The 19,141-nt window shown below is 45.7% G+C and overlaps 1 protein-coding gene across 1 annotated transcript in view; it reads left to right on the top strand.

Annotated features, from left to right (window-relative positions):
* Window positions 1–18,606, top strand: part of CIMIP2B (ciliary microtubule inner protein 2B) — a 33,188-nt gene extending 14,582 nt beyond the window's left edge. The window contains exons 4-6 of the mRNA XM_077478126.1: window positions 5,618–5,756; window positions 10,612–10,833; window positions 15,357–18,606. Of these exons, the coding sequence (XP_077334252.1) occupies window positions 5,618–5,756; window positions 10,612–10,833; window positions 15,357–15,445 (450 nt within the window). The 3' untranslated portion in view covers window positions 15,446–18,606. The remainder of the gene's footprint in view (window positions 1–5,617; window positions 5,757–10,611; window positions 10,834–15,356) is intronic.
* The last annotated feature ends 535 nt before the right edge of the window (window positions 18,607–19,141 follow it).

Below are 19,141 nucleotides of genomic sequence, written 5' to 3'. Positions count from 1 at the left end.
TCTGGTGAGGTCAGGTGATCAGTTCTGTGCCACCTGGGCGGCTGTCTGGGTGGACGTGTGTCATAAGCCCAGGGCTGCTAGGCCAGAAATTGGGCCTATCCCAGGGGCATCTGGCTGCCAGGCTATGTAAGGGCCTATCCAGAAGCAATAGGGCAGTGCAGGTTTGGGACTGCGGCTTGCAGTCCAACCAGAAGTGACAGTTCTGTGGGCCGGAGAACCTGTCAGTGGTCGGAGGTAGAAGGGAAGCTGTCGCCACAAAGGGTCCAACCACCTTTAACAGGGACCACAGTGAGTAACTGAAGCAAGTATCGGAAACCATATTCTCACCGAACGGGCATGATGGAGAATCAGGAAACTTCAGGCGGTGATCGAGTCGGGGACCCAACCCACGGAGGAGACGCTTGCAGAGAAGCCTTGTGAGTCAAGCCAGGGACCTCGCCGGTTCGCAGGGGTGAAGCTTGAGAAGTATCTGGAGAGCCAAGCTAGGGACCCAGCAGGGAAGCGTGGGTGACACTTGAGGAGATACCACTGCCAACCTTGGAGGTGATCAAGGGATTCAGAGTCAGTGAATCAGAGGGTCTAGTGAGAAACCGGGAGCTCAGTGTTGAAGAACTACAAGAGGCAGTTGTAGTGAAGCTGAAAGGATGGTTATGTTTGAGTTAGGAACTGTTAAAGACTGTTACCATAGGAGACACAACTTCCTGCATGTGCAAAAGTGGCGCCTTGCTGGGGCCTTTCCCTGCACGACTGTCTTCCTATTGAAGTCTCTGAGTCTGCCAATTGACTCTAAAACTAATTAAGGGTGTCCTGGCTTTAACCCTCTTTCCCTCAAAATCCAAAAAGGACTGTCAAAAGAAATAAAACCTCTTTTACATCCAAGAAGTGTCTGGTGCCCAGAGCTCAAGTCCTGTGGGAACGCATGGGAACGGAGTTCCTGTACTTTTTCCACAACAGGAACTCAGTTCCCATTAGCATCCTGCAAGACTTTGATGTATGCTAGCTGTGTGGCATTGCAGCTGCCGACACAGCTCGCAATAGTAAGTGCCGCACACCTTACCATTCAGGCATTGCCAGTAGGGTGCCCCATGACAGCTTCCGCTTCAATCTACCTGTCAATCACAGCTAGCTGACGGGTAGATCAGGTCTAGGTCTAGCTGACGGGTAGATCAGCTATTCTGCTCACAGGACATGCAGGGAGAGAGGTGAGCTGAGGGAGGAACATCAGTTTGGGGTGGTAAGCTGAGCACAATACCTGGCAAAGTTTAATGCCAGGAGGGAAGTTTATGTGGAAATATGTGAAGGGTTGGAATAGCAGCGAGTGTGTGTTGGAGCCCTGCAGAGTTTGCAGCCCCCCAAGCTAACATACATCTCCTAAGCAGGAACACATCCCTATCTCCCCAAGCATTCTGTCCAGATAATGTGCAGTTAATTTATGACCCTTCCGTTTAACCCTGTGTTATCCAAACTCTGTTCAATGAAAAGTGTAAACTCACCACATAAACACTCTATATACAAAATAAAATTCCCAAATAAAGATCAGAACATGATGTTCACATTTCCATGGAAGCACATTTGAATGAATGCTGATTATTCAGAGAATAACCGTATTTATGTTTATTGAGGATTGTTTTTTTTTATGTACTAACAGTTAAGCTTCATACACACAATACGAAAATTGGATGAAAAATACTACTTTTGAAGCGTTCGTGCATATGAGCGTATCATTTATTTTTTTTGATGGGGCAGTGGATCTTGGGTGGGAGTTCCCACACTTTTTTCCCCAGGACTTGACCCCTGCTGGTGCCTAATGACTTTCACTATCTTTGCACCCACTATGCCTCACAACCCACCACATATTGAAGGATGTCAGCTATCTTTGGCCTTGGAGGGCCTGATTAGACTGGACGAGGCCGGAGACCTTGCTACAGTGGTTTATACATATTTTTCTTGTTATATGTTGTGGCCAGGATAAAAAACTGTCCGTTTAAAAAAAAAAATTAAAGGCAAATCTTTTTATTTTTTTTTGATAGAATGATGGTCAGATCACACCAGAACCTGGTGCGGGAAACCTGCGTTCCATACACGTTCCATGCGTGTATCTAGCACCAAGTTCGAAATGTACTGAACGAAATTTACGTCCTTTTTTCCCTAGAAATAGAGCTTTCTTTTGGTGGTATTTGATCACCTCTGCGTTTTTTGGGTTTTTTTTATGCACTATGAACAAAAAAAGAGCGACAATTTTGAAAAAAACAATATTTTTTTTCTTTTTGCTATAATAATTATCCCCCCAAAAAATAAAAAGAATACATTTTGAACACTTTTGACACTTTTTTGTGACCATTGACATTTATACAGCAATCAGAGATAAAAATAGCCACTGATTACTGTATAAATGTCACTGGCAAGGAAAGGGTTAAAACTAGGGGGTGATCAAGGGGCTAAGTGTTTCCTGGGAGGTGTTTCTAACTGTATGAGGGCTGACTGGAGGAGGAGAGAGAGCGATGTTCCTGATCACTAGAACAGCAGATCTCTCTCTAATTCCCCTTTCAGAATGGGGATCTGTATGTTTACATTGACAGATCCCCGTTCTTGCTCTTGTTCCCGCGATCGCAGGTGGCTGCAGACATCATATCCACGCGAATTGGGTCCCCCGCCACACTGCAAGCGTGCATGCCTGCTACGGCTCCTTAAAGTAGGCAACACACACCTATACATTTGATATGCTTTCCTATGTATTTACTAATGCTAGCCACATGAGGAATTAAAAATAGTCAATGTGGATTGAGAGAGTGAGGTTCCACTTTAACCACTTGCGGACCGCTCGCCGTCTTTGTACGTCGGCTGTTTTATGTTAAATACCTACCTTTTTAATCACTGGAGATCCTCTCTATAGCCGAATGATGGCTACAGCGCGGACCTGCTTTGCCGGGACTACGTCTATTGACATCGTCCTGTGCACGCTCTGTGATCAGCGAGTCTATGAGACTCGTCTGATCGCAGATCGGAGCAAGGGGTCGATCTCGACCCCTTACCACGTGATCAGCTGACAGCGCGAGGAGAAAAAAAAAGCCGATCACCGGCGGCCGCGAGAGGGACTTCAGTCCCGATCACGGCCAGCTCATCAGTGCCCACCTGCCCCCTGCCAGTGCCACCTAAATATTAGAAAAGTGCCACCCATCAGTGCCCATAGTGCCACCCGTCAGTGCCCACAGTGCCACCTATCAGTGCCCACAATCTGCCTCAACAACAGTGCTGCACCTCAGTGCCACATATCCGTGCCCATCAGTGTCATCTACCAGTGCCCATCAGTGACACCCATCAGTGCCCAGCAGTGCCACCTATCAGAGCCACCTATCAGTGCCACCTATCAGTGCCCATCAGTCCCATCTATCAGTGGTACCTATCAATGCCCATTAGTGCCACCCATCCGTGCCACCCATCTGTGCCACGCATCAGTGCCACCCATCAGTGCCATCTTATGTGTGCCCATCTTTGCCCATCAGTGCCGCCTTATCTGTGCCCATCAGTACTGCCTTATCTGTGCCTATCGGTGCCACCTTACCTGTGCCTATTAGTGCCGCCTTAACTGTGCCTATCAGTGCCCACCAGTGCAGCCTATCAGTGCCCACCAGTGCCGCCTCATCAGCGCACTTCAATGAGGAGAAAAATTGCCTGTTTGCAAAATTTTATAACAAACTATTAAACATGATTTTAAATTTTTTTTTATTTTGCATCTTTTTTTGTTTGTTTAGCAAAAAATAAAACTCCGAGCTGTAATGAAATACCACCAAAAGAAAGCTCTATTTGTCGGAAAAAAATGATAAAAATTTAATTTGGGTACAGTGTTGTATGCCCGCGCAATTGTCATTCAAAGTGCATCAGCGCTGAAAGCTGAAAATTGGTCTGGGCAGGAGGGGGGTTTAAGTGCCCAGTAAGCAAGTGGTTAAACAGTGTGCGGTGCGCTTTCAGATAAAAGTGGTCTCTGCGGCAGATTCCCCGCAAAATCACTTTTATCGGGGCCACTCCCCCGGTGGTCTTCGGCGTTTACCGGGCCCCACTCGGCTCAATACCACTGGATGACGGAAGCGACGTCAAACCTCACTTCCGCCCAAGGATCTTAAAGGGGAATTTTTTTTTTATTGAAAAAAAAAAGTATTTTTTTTTTTATTGCATTTAAGTATAAATGTGAGATGTGAGGTCTTTTTGACGCCAGATCTCACATTAAAAGAGGTCCTGTCATGCTTTTTTCCTATTACAAGGGATATTTACATTCCTTGTAATAGGAATAAGTGACACAATTTTTTTTTTTTAAAGAACAGTGTAAAAATAAAAAATAAAAGGTAAAATGAATAAGAAAAAAAAAAAAATGTAAGCACACCCCGTGAGTAGCGCCCGCATATGAAAACGGTGTTCAAACCACACGTGAGGTATCGCCGCAATCAATAAAGTGAGAGAAATAATTCTAGCCCTAGACCTCCTCTGTAACTTAAAGGGGTATTCCGTCTGCGATGTGTTTTTTTTTTTTAAAAGTCAGCAGCTACAAGCCCTGTAGCTGTTGACTTTTAATAAGGACACTTACCTATCCAGCAAGCCTGCGATGTCGGCCGCTCAAGGCCGATCCATCCATCGGATTGGCTGTCGGCACCGCCATCTTAATGAAGGGAAACAGGCAGTGGAGCCTTGCGGCTTCACTCCCTGTTTCACTACTGCGCATGCGCGAGTCATGAAGCGCTTTGTGAATGGGCCCCGTTGTGTTCTGGGACACACACATGTCCCAGAAGGCAACGAGTTCGCTCGCCGAAGAGGAGGAAGGGCCCCGTTATAGGAAGAGGCAGATTAGGAAGACTGCCTAGCATCGTGGACACATGACAGCTCAAACCTTCAAGGTAGGTCAATATTGAGAAGCATCTCTCTATGCCCTTGTACACACGGAGATTCCGACAACCAAATCCGTCGGATTTTGTCGGTCGGATTTTGTCGGTCGGATTTTGTCCGACGGATTTTGTCCGAAACTGTTGTATAAACGCGGTCGGATAAAGTTGTCGGAAAATCCGACGTGATGACGTAATTTCGTTACGACGGGACTGCATTCACCCTAGTAGCCAATAGCTTTGGTGTAGGAATTTGATCTGAGCATGTGTGGCACTTTGTCCGATCGGAATTCTCTACACATGATCGGAGTATGTCCGATCGGAGCATTTTGTCGGAAAATTTTACCAACAAGTTGGAAAACTTGGTCCGCCGGATACTCCGACGGAAACAGTCCGATGCAGACCACACACAGTTGTAATATCCGACAAAGTGGTCCGATCAGACACATTCCGTCGGAATCTCCGACCGTGTGTACAAGGGCTATGAGGTGCTAAGCGCTCAGGTCAGAACAGGCAGTAGATACATAGATATGGCCCAACAAATATCACAGACGGTGGATCTCACTCTGATTGGGGTCTAAATGGGAGAACGTCTTCATTCCGGACCAACAGTCCACTATAGTCCTCGTTCAGGAGGCAATTAAAGGACAAATAACCCTCGGCCCAATCCTCCTCTGATGATAATGAATGGAGAAGATATTATTGCATGTATTGTTTTTATCTCACTAATACATTTAACTCTTTAGCTCATCATAGCCAAGTACCGGACTCCACTCCCTCCGCTGTCCAAGGATGCGGAACCCTACGTCTCTCCCAGCGCTTACCAGGTCCAGGTGTCCCCCTACTACATGGAAGATGGCAATCCGCACAAGTACTTCATCTCAGGTGAGCCCAGACACCATTTCGAGGGACTATCCCTGATTTGGAACATAGTCTCTCTGTCCCTCTTTCCTCCCAATTTATCCCTCATTTTGCTCTGATCTAGTGGTAATTCAGTGTAACTACAACTTGTTATTTTCATGTCTGTAAATGGTATATTCCAATTTACCTGCATATTGGGCATAGCTCCCAACTGTCCCTGATTTGGAACAAAATCCATACCTCCCAACTTTTTGAAATGGGAATGAGGGACACCTATTAGCAAAAGTATGTAGGGATAGGGCACACCCTTGCCACACCCCCTTAAAGGAGAATTGTACTAAAAAAAAAATATTGGTCGAACCCACAGGTGCTTTTTTTACCACTACTATTCCTTTATACTGGTTTTTGGATTTTCAAATGCAGCAATTTAGAAATTGGATGAAAGATTTAGCAGTGGAAAACACGTAAGTGGTGCATTTTATATACAACTATATAGATCAGACCAAAATGAGGAGGAAAGTGGGACAGAGGGACTTTATTCCAAACCAGGGACAGTCCCTCGAAATCAGGGACAGTTGGAAGCTATGCAAAATCCCTCTGCCCCCCCTTCCTCCTCTTTTGTTCCTCATTTTGGTCTGATCTATAAAGTTGTATATGTAGCAAGCTCCCAGGCCTTCCTTTGGTTTGATGAGAACCTCCAGGGCCAGGGATAGCTCACATCCTTCTGTATGTAGTGGGTTGTGAGGCATGGTGGGTACAGAGTAGGTAAAGTTATTGGGCGCCAGACACTTATTGAATGCAAAATAAAGTTTATTTCTCTTAACAAGCTTTTTGGGGGAGAGGGGGTTAGGGGCAGGACACCCTTAGGTAGTTGCAAATTTAATTGGCAGACTTCGAGACTTCAATAGGAGGACAGCCATGCAGGGAAAGCACTCCAGCAAGACGCCACATCTGCATGTGTAGGAATGCTGTCTCCTATGGCCACAGTCTTTAACAGTTCCTAACACAAACGTAATAGTTCTTTCACTTCCACTACAAACTCTCCTTGTAGTTCTTCAGCCCACTGAGCTCCCAGTCTCTCACTAGACCCACTGATTCACTGCCACGGAATCCCTTGTGCTCCTCCAATTCTCATGGTGGTATCTTCCTCACGCGTCACCCCCCCCCCCCCCCCCCCCCCCGCTTCTCTGCTGGGTTCCTAGCTTGGCAATTCAGATACAGACATCTCAAGTCTCCCACGAGTCGCGGGAGTCTCCCACATTTGATTGCGGGCTCCCAGTTACCCGCGAGTGCAGAGCGATCCCCCGGCTGGACCCGTCACTCAGCCACGGACAGACAGAGCAGCCAGAGCGGCCCGAATGGAGCACTAAACTCCAGGGTGCTCTTCCTACACCAGAGCATCCCTTATGTTAGAGTCCCCAGAGTTCTCCCTTACATCAGAGTCTGCAGATTCCTCCCTTACATTGAAAAGGAACTCTGCGAGATCAGATGTAAAAAGGGGAACTCTGTGAACTCTGATGTAAAGGGGGACTGTTTAAATTTATATGATTAGAAATGTTATTTAATAGCAACATCTATGCAAAGTTTATCTATGCATACTATGAAAAACAATTGCTGTGCGACACCGAAGTGTTGGGGTTTGACTTGAAGAAAAGGGGGCAACCCTATCTGGACGTGAGGAGCGCAGGAGCAGTCCACCACTGGATGTGGGGGAGTGCCATTTTCTGGAGGATCAAAGGAGCAGATGAGTATAAGCTCTGTTTTCACCTCTAGACAAAAGGAGCAGTTTCATAGTTTCATAGTTAGTAAGGTTGAATAAAGACACCAGTCCATCCAGTTCAACCTGAGTTAGTGTCTACAATTGTCCCTGTACATTGCACACTCACATCGGTCCCTACCCTCAAAGAGCCCACAATCCAAGGTCCCCATTCATATACTAGGGCCAATTTTGGACAGAAGCCAATTAACCTACCTGCATGTCTTTGGATTGTGGGAGGAAACCGGATTACCCGGAGGAAACCCACGCAGGCACAGGGAGAACATGCAAACTCCAGGCAGGTAGAGTCGCGGTTGGGATTTGAACCAGTGACCCTTCTTACTGCTAGGTGAGAGTGCTAACCACTACACCACTGTGCTGCCCATGTAGTGCGGACACAGCCCCACTGCATTGGGGGGGGGGGGGGGGGGGATGGCCCGGAGTTCTGTTTTAGGTTACCAGTCTTCATAGTGGGCACAAGACTTAGAAAATTATTGTCTCTCTCTACACTTCAATTGACCTGTGAACATTCCATGTACTGCATTTTACCAAGTAAAACTACATTGGATTGAACGGCAGTGTCTTATTGGAGTTAAGCTGTCTGTGGAGGATGGACCGAGGTCTAAAAGAGGTATGTCAATGTATAAATCTGTACTTGAAACAGAACAATACTCACCCAGTGCCCAGGGCTAAGGAGGGGGTCTATCTAAGGACTAAACCAACTAGACCCAACATCATACCTTCCAAATTTTTGAGATGGGAATGAGGGACACCTATGAGCAAAAGTATGTAGGCATAGGACATGCCCCCTGTAGGAGAATTATACAAAAAAAAAAAGATCAGTCAAACCCACAGGTGATTTTGTTTTTACCACTACTATTCCTTTATATTGGCTTCTGAAACTTACAAATGCAGCAATTTAGAATTTGGATGAAAGGTTTAGTACTGGGAAACACTTTTTGAAAGATAAAAAGTGCATTTTATATACAACTATATAGATCAGACCAAAACGAGGAGGAAAGAGGGACAGTGGGACTTTGTTCCAAATCAGGGACAGTCCCTCAAAAACAGGGAAAGTTGGGAGCTACGGCCAACATGCAGGTAAACTGGAATAGACCATTTACAGACATGAAAATAACAAGTTGTAGTTACAATCAAATACCACTAGATGTCAGCATCCAATGCAAAAGTGATAGCTACACAATAAGCCTCCCAGAGCAAGTATAATGTCTCTTCTCTTTCAAGATACTATGGGTATGTTTTTTTGTTTTTTTTTAAGTGAACCTGCGGATTCATGCTCTGATTGCAGGGAGAGTAAAGGCTCACTCACACCACACAGTGCATGTCATTATGTACATAACACATGCATTCTGGTGTACATTGTGAACATGCATTGCCATGTACTGTAATGCATTGTTAAAAAATTGCAGTGCTTTGTGCTTGCTTATTAAAATATTTTTTCGCTTGAAGCCATAGGACATAAGGAAAATTGCCTTGTGTTGGGACTTGATTGAGAAATGGTGCCCTATGCAGCCCAATATAGTATATACCCTTTATTGTCAAAAGTATTGGGACACCTGCCTTTATACACACATGAACTTTAATGGAATCCCAGTCTTACTGTATGCCCTGTACACACGGTCGGACTTTCTGATGGAAAATGTGCGATCAGAGCTTGTCAGCAATTCTGACCGTTTGTGGGCTCCATCTGACTTTTTCCATTGGAATTTCCGACACACAAATTTTGAGATCTGGATCTAAATTTTCCCACAACAAAATACGATCGCGTAAATTCCGATCGTGTGTAGACAATTGCGACGTACAAAGTGCCACGCATGCTCAGAATAAATGACGAGACAGAAGCTATTGGCTACTGGCTATTGAATTTCCCCTTTATAGTCCCATCATACGTGTTGTACGTCACCGCATTCTTGAGCCAACATCCGTCAGAAAAAATCCGTTGGATTTTGTTGTCGGAATGTCCGATTGTGTATACAGGGCATTAGTCCGTAGGGTTCAATATTGAGTTGGCCCACCGTTTTTCAGCTATAACAGCTTCAACTCTTCTGGGAAGGCCGTCCACAAGGTTTAGGAGTGTGTCTATGGGAATTTTTGACTATTCTCCCAGAAGTACAATTGTGAGGTCAGGCACTGATGTTGGGACGAGAAGGCCTGGCTTGCAGTCTGCTCTCTCATTCATCCCGAAGGTGTTCTATCGGGTTGAGGTCAGGACTCTGTGTAGGTCAGTCAAGTTCCTCCACCCCAAACTCACTCATCCATGTCTTTATGGACCTTGCTTTTTGCACTGGAAGCTGGAAACAGGAAGGGGCTGTCCCCAAACTGTTCCCACTAAGTTGGGAGCATGTCTTGGTATGCTGATGCCTTAAGATTTCTATGCACTGGAACTAAGGGGCCAAGCTCAACCCCTGAAAAACAACCCCACACCATAATCCCCCCACACCATAATCCCTTCTCCCACCAAATGATTTGGACCAGTGCACAAAGCAAGGTCCATAAAGACATGGATGAGCGATTTTGGGGTGGAGGAACCACCCTGACCTCAACCCGATAGAACACCTTTGGTATGAATTAGAGTGGAGACTGCGAGCCAGGCCTTTTTGTCCAACATCAACGCCTGACCTCACAAATGCACTTCTGGAAGAATGGTCAAAAATTCCCATAGACACACTCCTAAACCTTGTGGACGGCCTTCCCAGAAGAGTTGAAGCTGTTATAGCTGCAAAGGGTGGGCCAACGCAATATTGAACCCTACGGACTAAGATTGGGATGCCATTAAAGTTCATGTGTGTGTAAAGGTGGGTGTCCCAATACTTTTGACAACATGGTGTTTGTCTGCATAACTGCCACTCCCAGGCTGCTGTGTTTGGTTATTGGCAGTGAAGTGAAATACATGGTACCCCTAGATATCGGGAAGGTACACTTTTCCAGCACTACAAAAATATGCTATGGAACTATTAAATGTTTTGCAATAAAAAAATATATAATAAAAACACTAAACCATTGAATTGCCATTTTAGGATTCAGGTTTTAAGGATAAGCCAGTTGGTTTCACTTAATACCAAAAACAAGCTTTGTAAAAACCTGACATATCTTTCCCCGCAGGTTACACGGGGTACGTTCCTCGATCTCGCTTCCTGATTGGCACCGGCTACCCCATCACCACCAATAGAGCCATGCAAGAGTTTGGTCACATGACCCTGAAGAAGAGCATGAGAGTGGGAAGCCAATCAGAACCACGGGAGGGGAACAAGGAGCCCTCGGATCAGAGTCACGTCTACCTGGAGGAACTGGGCTTACTGCCCCGCTACACGGGATACGTGCCAGGTCGGGGGGGTTTCATGTGATGTTCCCATTATGCTACGTTCACATCTATGCAGGTTGTAATTGATGCATTTACTGCCGCGTTTTGCGGTGCGTTTTTGGGTATTTGATGCATTTTTTACGAGTTTATGATGCACGTTTTGCAGGGGGTTTTTTTTGGCTTATAGGAAATGATGACAGCTTTGTTCATGTAGTGCCAATTTGATGTGACTTTGACGTGTCTTTATACTCTGGCACTCAAGTACCATAAAAGTAGCGTCACAGTCACATCAAAGTAGTGCAGGAAACTTTGTGTCCAAAGTCGTATGTTAGGGTTAAGGAATAGGGTTAGGGTTTAATGTTAGAGTTGGGGCTAAACATTAGTGTTAAGGGCTAGGCTTTGGATTAAATGTTAGGAATAAGGGCTAGGGTTTGGAATAAAATTTAGGGTTGGGGGCTAGGGTTAAGGCCTATGGGTTGGGTTAAATGTTAGGGTTAAGGGCTACAGTTTGGGTTAAGATTTAGGGTTAAGGGCTAGGTTTAGGATTAAGGGCTAGGGTTTGGGTTAAATGTTAGGGTTAGGGACTAGGGTTAAGGGCTAGGGTTTGGATTAAAAGTTAGGGTTAGAGGCTAGGGTTAAGGGCTATGTTTTGGGTTAAATGTTAGGATTAAGGGCTAGGGTTTGGGTTAAGAGTTAGGATTAAAGGCTAGTGTTTAGCGCTAAGATTAGGGTTTAGGGCTAGGGTTGGGGTTAAATGTTGGGTTAAGGGCTAGGGTTTTGGGTTAAAAGTTAAGTTTAGGGGCTAGGGTTAAGGGCTAGGGTTTGAGTTAAGGGCTAGGGTTTGAATTAAACAATAATGTTAAAGGCTAGGGTTAAAAGTTAGGGTTTGTGGGCTAGGGTTTGGGTTAAATATTAGGGTTAAGGGCTAGGGTTTGGGTTAAAAGTTAGGGGCTAGGGCCAGGGTTAAGAGCTAGGGTTAGGGGCAATTGCTAGGGACTAGGGTTTGGGTTAAGTTAGGGTTAGGGGCCAAGGTTAGGATTAAGGGCTAGGGTTTGCATTAAAAGTTAGGGTTAAGGGCTAGGGTTTGGGTTAAATGTTAGGGTTAAGGTTTAAGAGTTAGGGTTAAGGGCTAGGGTTAGGATTTAGGGCTAGGGGTTGGGCTAAATGTTAGGGTTATGGACTAGGGTTAAGGGATAGGGTTTGGATTAAAAGTTATGGTTAGAGGCTAGGGCTAGGATTAAGGGCCAGGTTTTGGGTTAAATGTTAGGGTTAGGGTTAAGGGCTAGGGTTTGGGTTAAGGTTAGGGTTTAGCGCTAGGGTTGGGGTTAAATATTAGGGTTAAGGGCTAGGGTTTGGGTTAAGGGCTAGGGTTTGAATTAAACGTTAGAGTTAAAGGCTAGGGTTAAAAATTAGGGTTTGCGGGCTAGGGTTTGGCTTAAATATTAGGGTTAAAGGCTAGGGTTTTTGGGTAAAAGTTAGGGTTAGGGGCAATTGTTAGGGACTAGGGTTTGGGTTAAGTTAGGGTTAGGGGCCAAGGTTAGGATTAAGGGCTAGGGTTAAGATTAAGGGCTAGGGTTTGGATTAAAAGTTAGGGTTAAGAGTTAGGTTTAAGGGCTAGGGTTAGGATTTAGGGCTAGGGGTTGGGTTAAATTGTTAGGGTTATGGACTAGGGCTAAGGGCTAGGGTTAGGATTAAGGTCCAGGTTTTGGGTTAAATGTTAGGTTTAAGGGCTAGAGTTTGGGTTAAGGTTAGGGTTTAGGGCTAGGGTTTGGAATAAAAGTTAGGGTTAAAGGCTAGGGTTTGGATTAAATGTTAGGGTTAAGGGCTTGGGTTAAAAGTTAGGGTTAAAGGCTACAGTTTGGGTTAAAAGTTAGGGGCTAGGGTTAGGGTTAAGGGCTAGGGTTTGGGTTAAGAGTTATGCCCTGTACACACAATCGGAAATTCAGATGGAAAAGGTCCGATCGGATTATATTGTTGGAAAATCTGATCGTGTGTGGGATCTATCGGACTTTTTCCGTCGGCAATTCCGACGGAAAAAATTTGAGAGCAGGATCTCACATTTTCCGACAACAAAATCCGATCGGACTTTGTCCGATCGTTTGTAGAGAATTCTGATCGGACAAAGTGCCACGCATGCTCAGATCAAATTACGCGATCAAAGCTATTGGCTACTAGCCTCAATGTAGTCCCGTCGTAACGAACGAACGTCATCACGTTCCAAACGATCGGATTTTCCGTCAACTTTGTCCGACCGTGTTTCGGACAAAATCCGTATGAAAAAATCTGGATTTTGTGGTCGGAATGTCCGACCGTGTGTACGGGGGCTTAGGGTTAAATATTAGGGTTGGTTTTAAATGTTAAGGTTAGAGTAAGATTAAGTTAAGGTTAGTGGTAATCATTAGGGTTAGGATTAGTGGTAATTAGAATGCTAACCCTAACTATTACCACTAACCCTAACATTGAAACTCAGCCCTTACACTTAGTCCTTAACCCTGACCCTAAAATGCAACCTTGAACACAAAGGTTCCTGCACTAGTTTGATGCGACTTTAATGCAATTTTGATTCTACTTGAATGCCAGAGAGTGTTAAGTTGCACACGCTCACAAAACTGTCACACTTTCCTATTAGCCAAACCCCCCCCCCCCCCACCCCAAGGGGGAGGGGCTGAGCTGCACACTCTGTGTCTTACATAGTTTCCCAACATTCTCCAAAAAATTTTAGGGACACATGTTTGCAGAAAGCCAGTATAGGCGGAGTAGTATGTTAATTAGGGGTGTGGCATCATTTTTTGTGGGCGTGTCAAGCCCCTTAAGCTAATTGTGGCAAAATGGGCATGGCTTAAATGGGGTGTGGTTAAATAATCTACCTTTAAAGTCCCCTTTACCATCAGAGCCCTCCTCTGGTGCGTAGTCATAGTGGAACAGAAAATGGTCATTACCAAACCGTCCCCACAAAGTTGGGAGCATGAAATTGTCTTGGTATGCAAACACCTTAAGAGTTCCCTTCACTGAAACTAAGGGGTCAAGCCCAACCCCTGAAAAACAACCCCCACACCATAATCTCCCCTCCACCAAATGATTTGGACCAGTGCACAAAGCAAACTCCATAAAGACATGGATGAGTGAGTTTGGGGTGGAGGAAATTGACTGGCCTGTATAGAATCCTGACCTCAACCCGATAGAACACCTTTGGGATGAATAGGAGCGGAGACTGTGAGCCAGGCCTTCTTGTCCAACATCAGTGAGTGACCCCACAAATGCGCTTTTGGAAGAATGGTCAAACATTCCCCATAGACACACTCCTAAACCTTCTGGACGGCCTTCCCAGAAGAGTTGAAGCTGTTATAGCTGTGCGGGGTGGGCCAATTCAATATTGAACCCTACGGACTAAGACTAGGATGACATTAAAGAGGAAGTAAACCCTGATGGGTTTACTTCCTCTTTCATTCCCTGCAAAGGTAAAGCATAATGGACTACTATGCATTGCATAGTAGTCCATTATGTGTCACTTACCTGACACAGGAGCCAGCGATGTCACCGCTGTCCCCTGTAGTCCGGCGCATCCATCTTCTCGGTGGGTCTCGCTGCTCCGCCGCTGTCATTCGGTGAAGCCGCGATGACTTCACTCCCGCGCATGCGCACGGGAGCCGCCACTCGTGGCATATCGCCGTTGACCGCGGCGCGCTCAGTGCGTAGTAGTCCATTATGTGTCACTTACCTGACACAGGAGCCAGCGAAGTCACTGCTGTCCCCTGTAGTCCGGCGCATCCATATTCTCGGTGGGTCTCGCTGCTCCGCCGCTGCCATTCGGTGAAGCCGCGATGAATTCACTCCCGCGCATGCGCACGGGAGCCGCCACTCGTGGCATATCGCCGTTGACCGCGGCGCGCTCAGTGCGCCTGCGCGCTGCTGTCTACGGTGCATGCCTGTCACAGCGGTGCTTGTCTTTCGGCAAATATCTCCTAAACCGTGTAGGTTTAGGAGATATTTCTTGGACCTACAGGTAAGCCTTAATCTAGGCTTACCTGTAGGTCAAAGTGTGTTGTAAGGGTTAACAACCACTTTAAAGTTCATTTGTGTGTAAAGGCAGGTGTCCCAATACTTCTGATAATATATTGCATATTGGGCATTTTGTAACTAGAGCAGCCTTTCTCAACCTTTTCAACACAGATGAACCCTTGAAATAGTTCTCCGGTCTCGGGGAACCCCCTGCTAAAAATTAGAAATCTACAACTCATGATACATTAGTGTGATGGTCAGTGGGAAGAATGGTCCTTACACTTGTGGTCATTGGGAAGAATTACCTCCTTACAGATAGATAAAAAGATCAATGGTGTCAGTGGGAACTTATCTGAGAGGCAGAAATTGCCCAATGCTGAAGTAACCCCTAGCAACCTCTGGAGGAACCCTGGTTGAGAATCACTGAACTAGAAGCTATATATCAGAAAGGTAGACCCAAAGTCCAAAAAAAAAAAAAAACCTGATCTGCATTGGAGGCCAGTGACGATTGCACTCAAGGTTAACTATGTTCTGTTTCACCCTGCAGGTTACAAGTTCCAGTATGGACACACCTACGGTCACCTTACCCAAAATGCGCTGGGCCAGAGCACCCTACAGAAGCAGCTGGTGAATTAGGAGAAAGAAGAGGATGCAGGAGACACTTCGACCAATGTAGCCACCACCGACTTAAGGCTCAGCTGACCCAACCACATATTGAAGTCATGGGTAGTCCTTAGTGAGATTGATCAGACACTGGCTTCTTCTATGTCTCAAGAACTCATCATTGATACCTCTAAAGCTGGCCATATCCTGCAGGAATTTTGAATGAATCTTCATGCAGACATTCAAACTCAATAACACTTCTGCCACGTACACACGAGCGGAATTTCCGTTCGAAAAATCTAGGACGGCTTTTCCGACGGAATTCCGCTCAAGCTTGGCTTGCACACACACGGTCACACAAAAGTTCTCGGAACTTTCGCCCACCAAGAACGCGATGACGTACAACACTACGACGAGCCGAGAAAATGAAGTCCAATGCTTCCGCGCTTGCGCCGAATTGTTTCCGAGCATGCGTGATTTTTTGCGTATCTGAATCAGACGATCGCATTTTCGGATAGGAACATTTCCCGATGGAAAAATAGAGAACCTGCTCTCAATCTTTTGCTGGATGGAATTCCGCCAGCAAAAGACCGATGGAGCATACACACGGTCGCATTTTCCGACAAAAAGCTCTCATCGGAGTTTTGCTGGCGGCATTTTCGATCGTGTGTACGCGGCATAATTCTCATTAGTACTCATATCTTTCCTGCATCTTCAATTTTTCTCACCACTGCGGCCACAAACGGCTGTTGTGGTTGTTTTGACTCCACTAACGATTTAAAAAAAACAAATTAAGTACTTTCTTAAAGTGGTTGTAAACCCTTATGAACCACTTTGACCTACAGGTAAGCCTAGATTAAGGCTTACCTGTAGCTCCAAGAAATATCTCCTAAACCTATACGGTTTAGGAGATATTTCCAAAAAGACAGCCACCGCTGTCTACGGCGCATGCGCCTTAGACAGCGGCGCGCAGGCGCACTGGGTAGACCACAGATCGCGGTGACATGCCGCGAGTGTCGGCTCCCGTGCGCAATGCGCGGGAGTGACGTCATCGCTGCTCCGGCGAATCACAGCGCCGGAGCAGCGAGACCCGGAAGTCACTCCGGGATCCATGGCAGCGGCAGACATGAAGACGGAGGACCGCTTCGGGGGCTTCGTTCTCAGGTAAGTTATTCATAATGAGCTAATAAGCTATGCATACTAGCTCATTATGCCTTTGCCTTGCAGGTTGCTTTTTTTTTCCCCCATGGGTTTACAACCACTTTAACTTCTTGCTTCCCAGCCCCAATGTCTCTCTACCAGGGTATTTATACCTTGGGAGCAGGAAGATCCAGCCGATCACGTGCCCAATGTTATTGGCTGTCACAGCGGTCACATGATCAGGAGCTGTTCCCTCTGGCTCCCGATCATTAGTAGAGACTGAGACAGGGGCGGACTGACAACTCATGGGGCCCCCGGGCAATAGGAGATTATGGGGCCCCCAGGCAATCAGACATTATGGGGCCACACAGTATACACAAACACACACACAGTATACAATAACACAGTATACACAGACATGTACACACAGTATACACAGACATGTTTCTATTGGCTGAGAAGGTACTGGAGAGGTGGGGCAGCTAGAATCTCGGGATTTTTAGACCAAGAGGATGTCGGTAAGGGACATTTCAGAGACAGATGTAAAAAAAAACACTGATTTTTACATACTTTCCCTGGTTTTACTGAGGCTGGCAACCCTGATGGGGCCCCCTAGTGGCATGGGGCCCTCCGGCAGTGCCCGAGTGGCCCAATGGTCAGTTCGCCCCTGGACTGAGAATTGTCTTGGACAGCTTGACTTCTGTGCTGGGAGCAGGCAATGACCACGCTCACAGCACAGAAAGCTCTGCCACCCATGAATGCATATGTGTGGCATGGGCATTAAAGTCCACCAATTACATGGGCAGCAAAAGATCAAAACAAAACATTTCAAACTAAATTCTACTAGTGTATGACCAGCGTGATCAAAATCTTCTACCCCACCAAGCAAATGAATACAAGTTGCATGATACTGTTATAATGGAGGTAGCAGGCTAGGGGAGCAAGGAACACAAGTTCTTGAGATCTACAAGAAGCCAATTTTGGAAGGGTAGACCCTTTATATTTCCTAATATGTTTTCTTATTGGATGCTGTAGGGTGGGGATTCTGACCTCCTGTTTCATTGACACATGGAACTATTTTTCTCCTTCCCATCACAAGGCAAAACACCTATGTGAGAAGCCTCAGAAGACAGATGCCATCCTCTGATCACATATTACTTTGAGGAGACTGATCCTAGTCTGCTTCAATGCAAAGGAGTTTTCTACCCTGGAGCTGGTACGCAACCCAGCAGCCAGGGAGCCACAGAGTTCACCTAATTCCCCGTACACACGATCGGACTTTCCGCCAACAAAACCATGGATTTTTGTTGGAAGGTTGTTGGCTCAAACTTCTCTTGCACACACACGGTCACACAAATGTTGGCCAACAATTCTGAACGTGGTGACGTACAAGACGTACGACGAGCCATGAAAAAGGAAGTTCAATAGTCGGTGGAAGTTCAATACTCCTTCTGCTTGATTCCGAGCATGCGTGAACTTTCGTGCGTCGGGCTTGTGTACACACGATCGTAAATTCCGACAACAACGTTTTGTTGGCGGAAAATTTGAGAACCTGCTAGCCAACATTTGTTGGCGGAAAGTTTGACAAAAATGTTCGATGGAGCGTACACGCGGTCAGACTTTCAGCCAACAAGCTCATTTCCAGCATTTGTTGTCGTAAAATCTGATCGTGTGTACGGGGCATAAGACTTCACACATGGGTGTTTTGTCTTGTTACAAACTCCAATTAAGTACATCAGCCTCAGGAGAGTCAATGAACTATCTGCATTGCCCATTTCAACCAATCAGGTCCTCTCTTTCATACTGTAAGTTGCACTGGAACAGTAAAGGAAGTAATGATTGGTTACTATTGAAGATACTTTGCATAAATGGAGCTCACGTTTTGTTCTTGTCCTCAAGGAGGGTGAATTACCTCCGTCACTGTGACCCACCAGTCAATGCAATTATCCTAAATATGGTGCCAAAGCCGTAGGTTGACAATGATTTTCTCATGATACAAAAGCACAAAAATTGGACAATCATGTTTTTTTTGTAATAAATTTGTGTGTGCATAATCTGGTTTTATATGTTTTGTTAAAGCCTAACTCTGGTTGCAATACTTACCATTTACCTGGAAATGTCCCACACTGTACCTCTTCTGCGCCACAAGGTGGCCTCAGTCTTATAAGTCGAATGACTAACTGCAGGGTGTCATGGTCCCACCCCTGAGCAACCTTATTCACAGTGTACAGTTGTGGAGAGTGAGGCTGATGTCATTATGTCTACGCTGCTCACTAAGGTCTCAGTAAGGATATACACACAGATCCCCTCCCTTACAAATTAATAAAATTGTAAATTCGGTCGAAACATGACCACATAAGCTTTAAATATATCCCACTCTACATGTAGGGCAAAACATAACTGTAGATTAGATAATTGATTGAATTGATTGAAATTTCTTGTGATCGGTTCCAAAGCGTTTCGCAAACTTGATCTGCTTCCTCAGGGAACTTTGATCTCCATCTAAAAAGTCATCATTTTATAACAGGGAAATTTATTTTCCACACTTTTGACATGAGGTATATATATATGCCCAGAAAGAGACAATAC

Source organism: Lithobates pipiens, unplaced genomic scaffold (genome assembly GCF_037356315.1).
Source record: "Lithobates pipiens isolate NorthernLeopardFrog02 unplaced genomic scaffold, aLitPip1_a1.2 Scaffold_13, whole genome shotgun sequence".
NCBI classification, from domain to species: Eukaryota; Metazoa; Chordata; class Amphibia; order Anura; family Ranidae; genus Lithobates; species Lithobates pipiens.
Note: the sequence above shows the minus strand (reverse complement) of the source record. Positions and strands in the feature narration are given on the sequence as shown.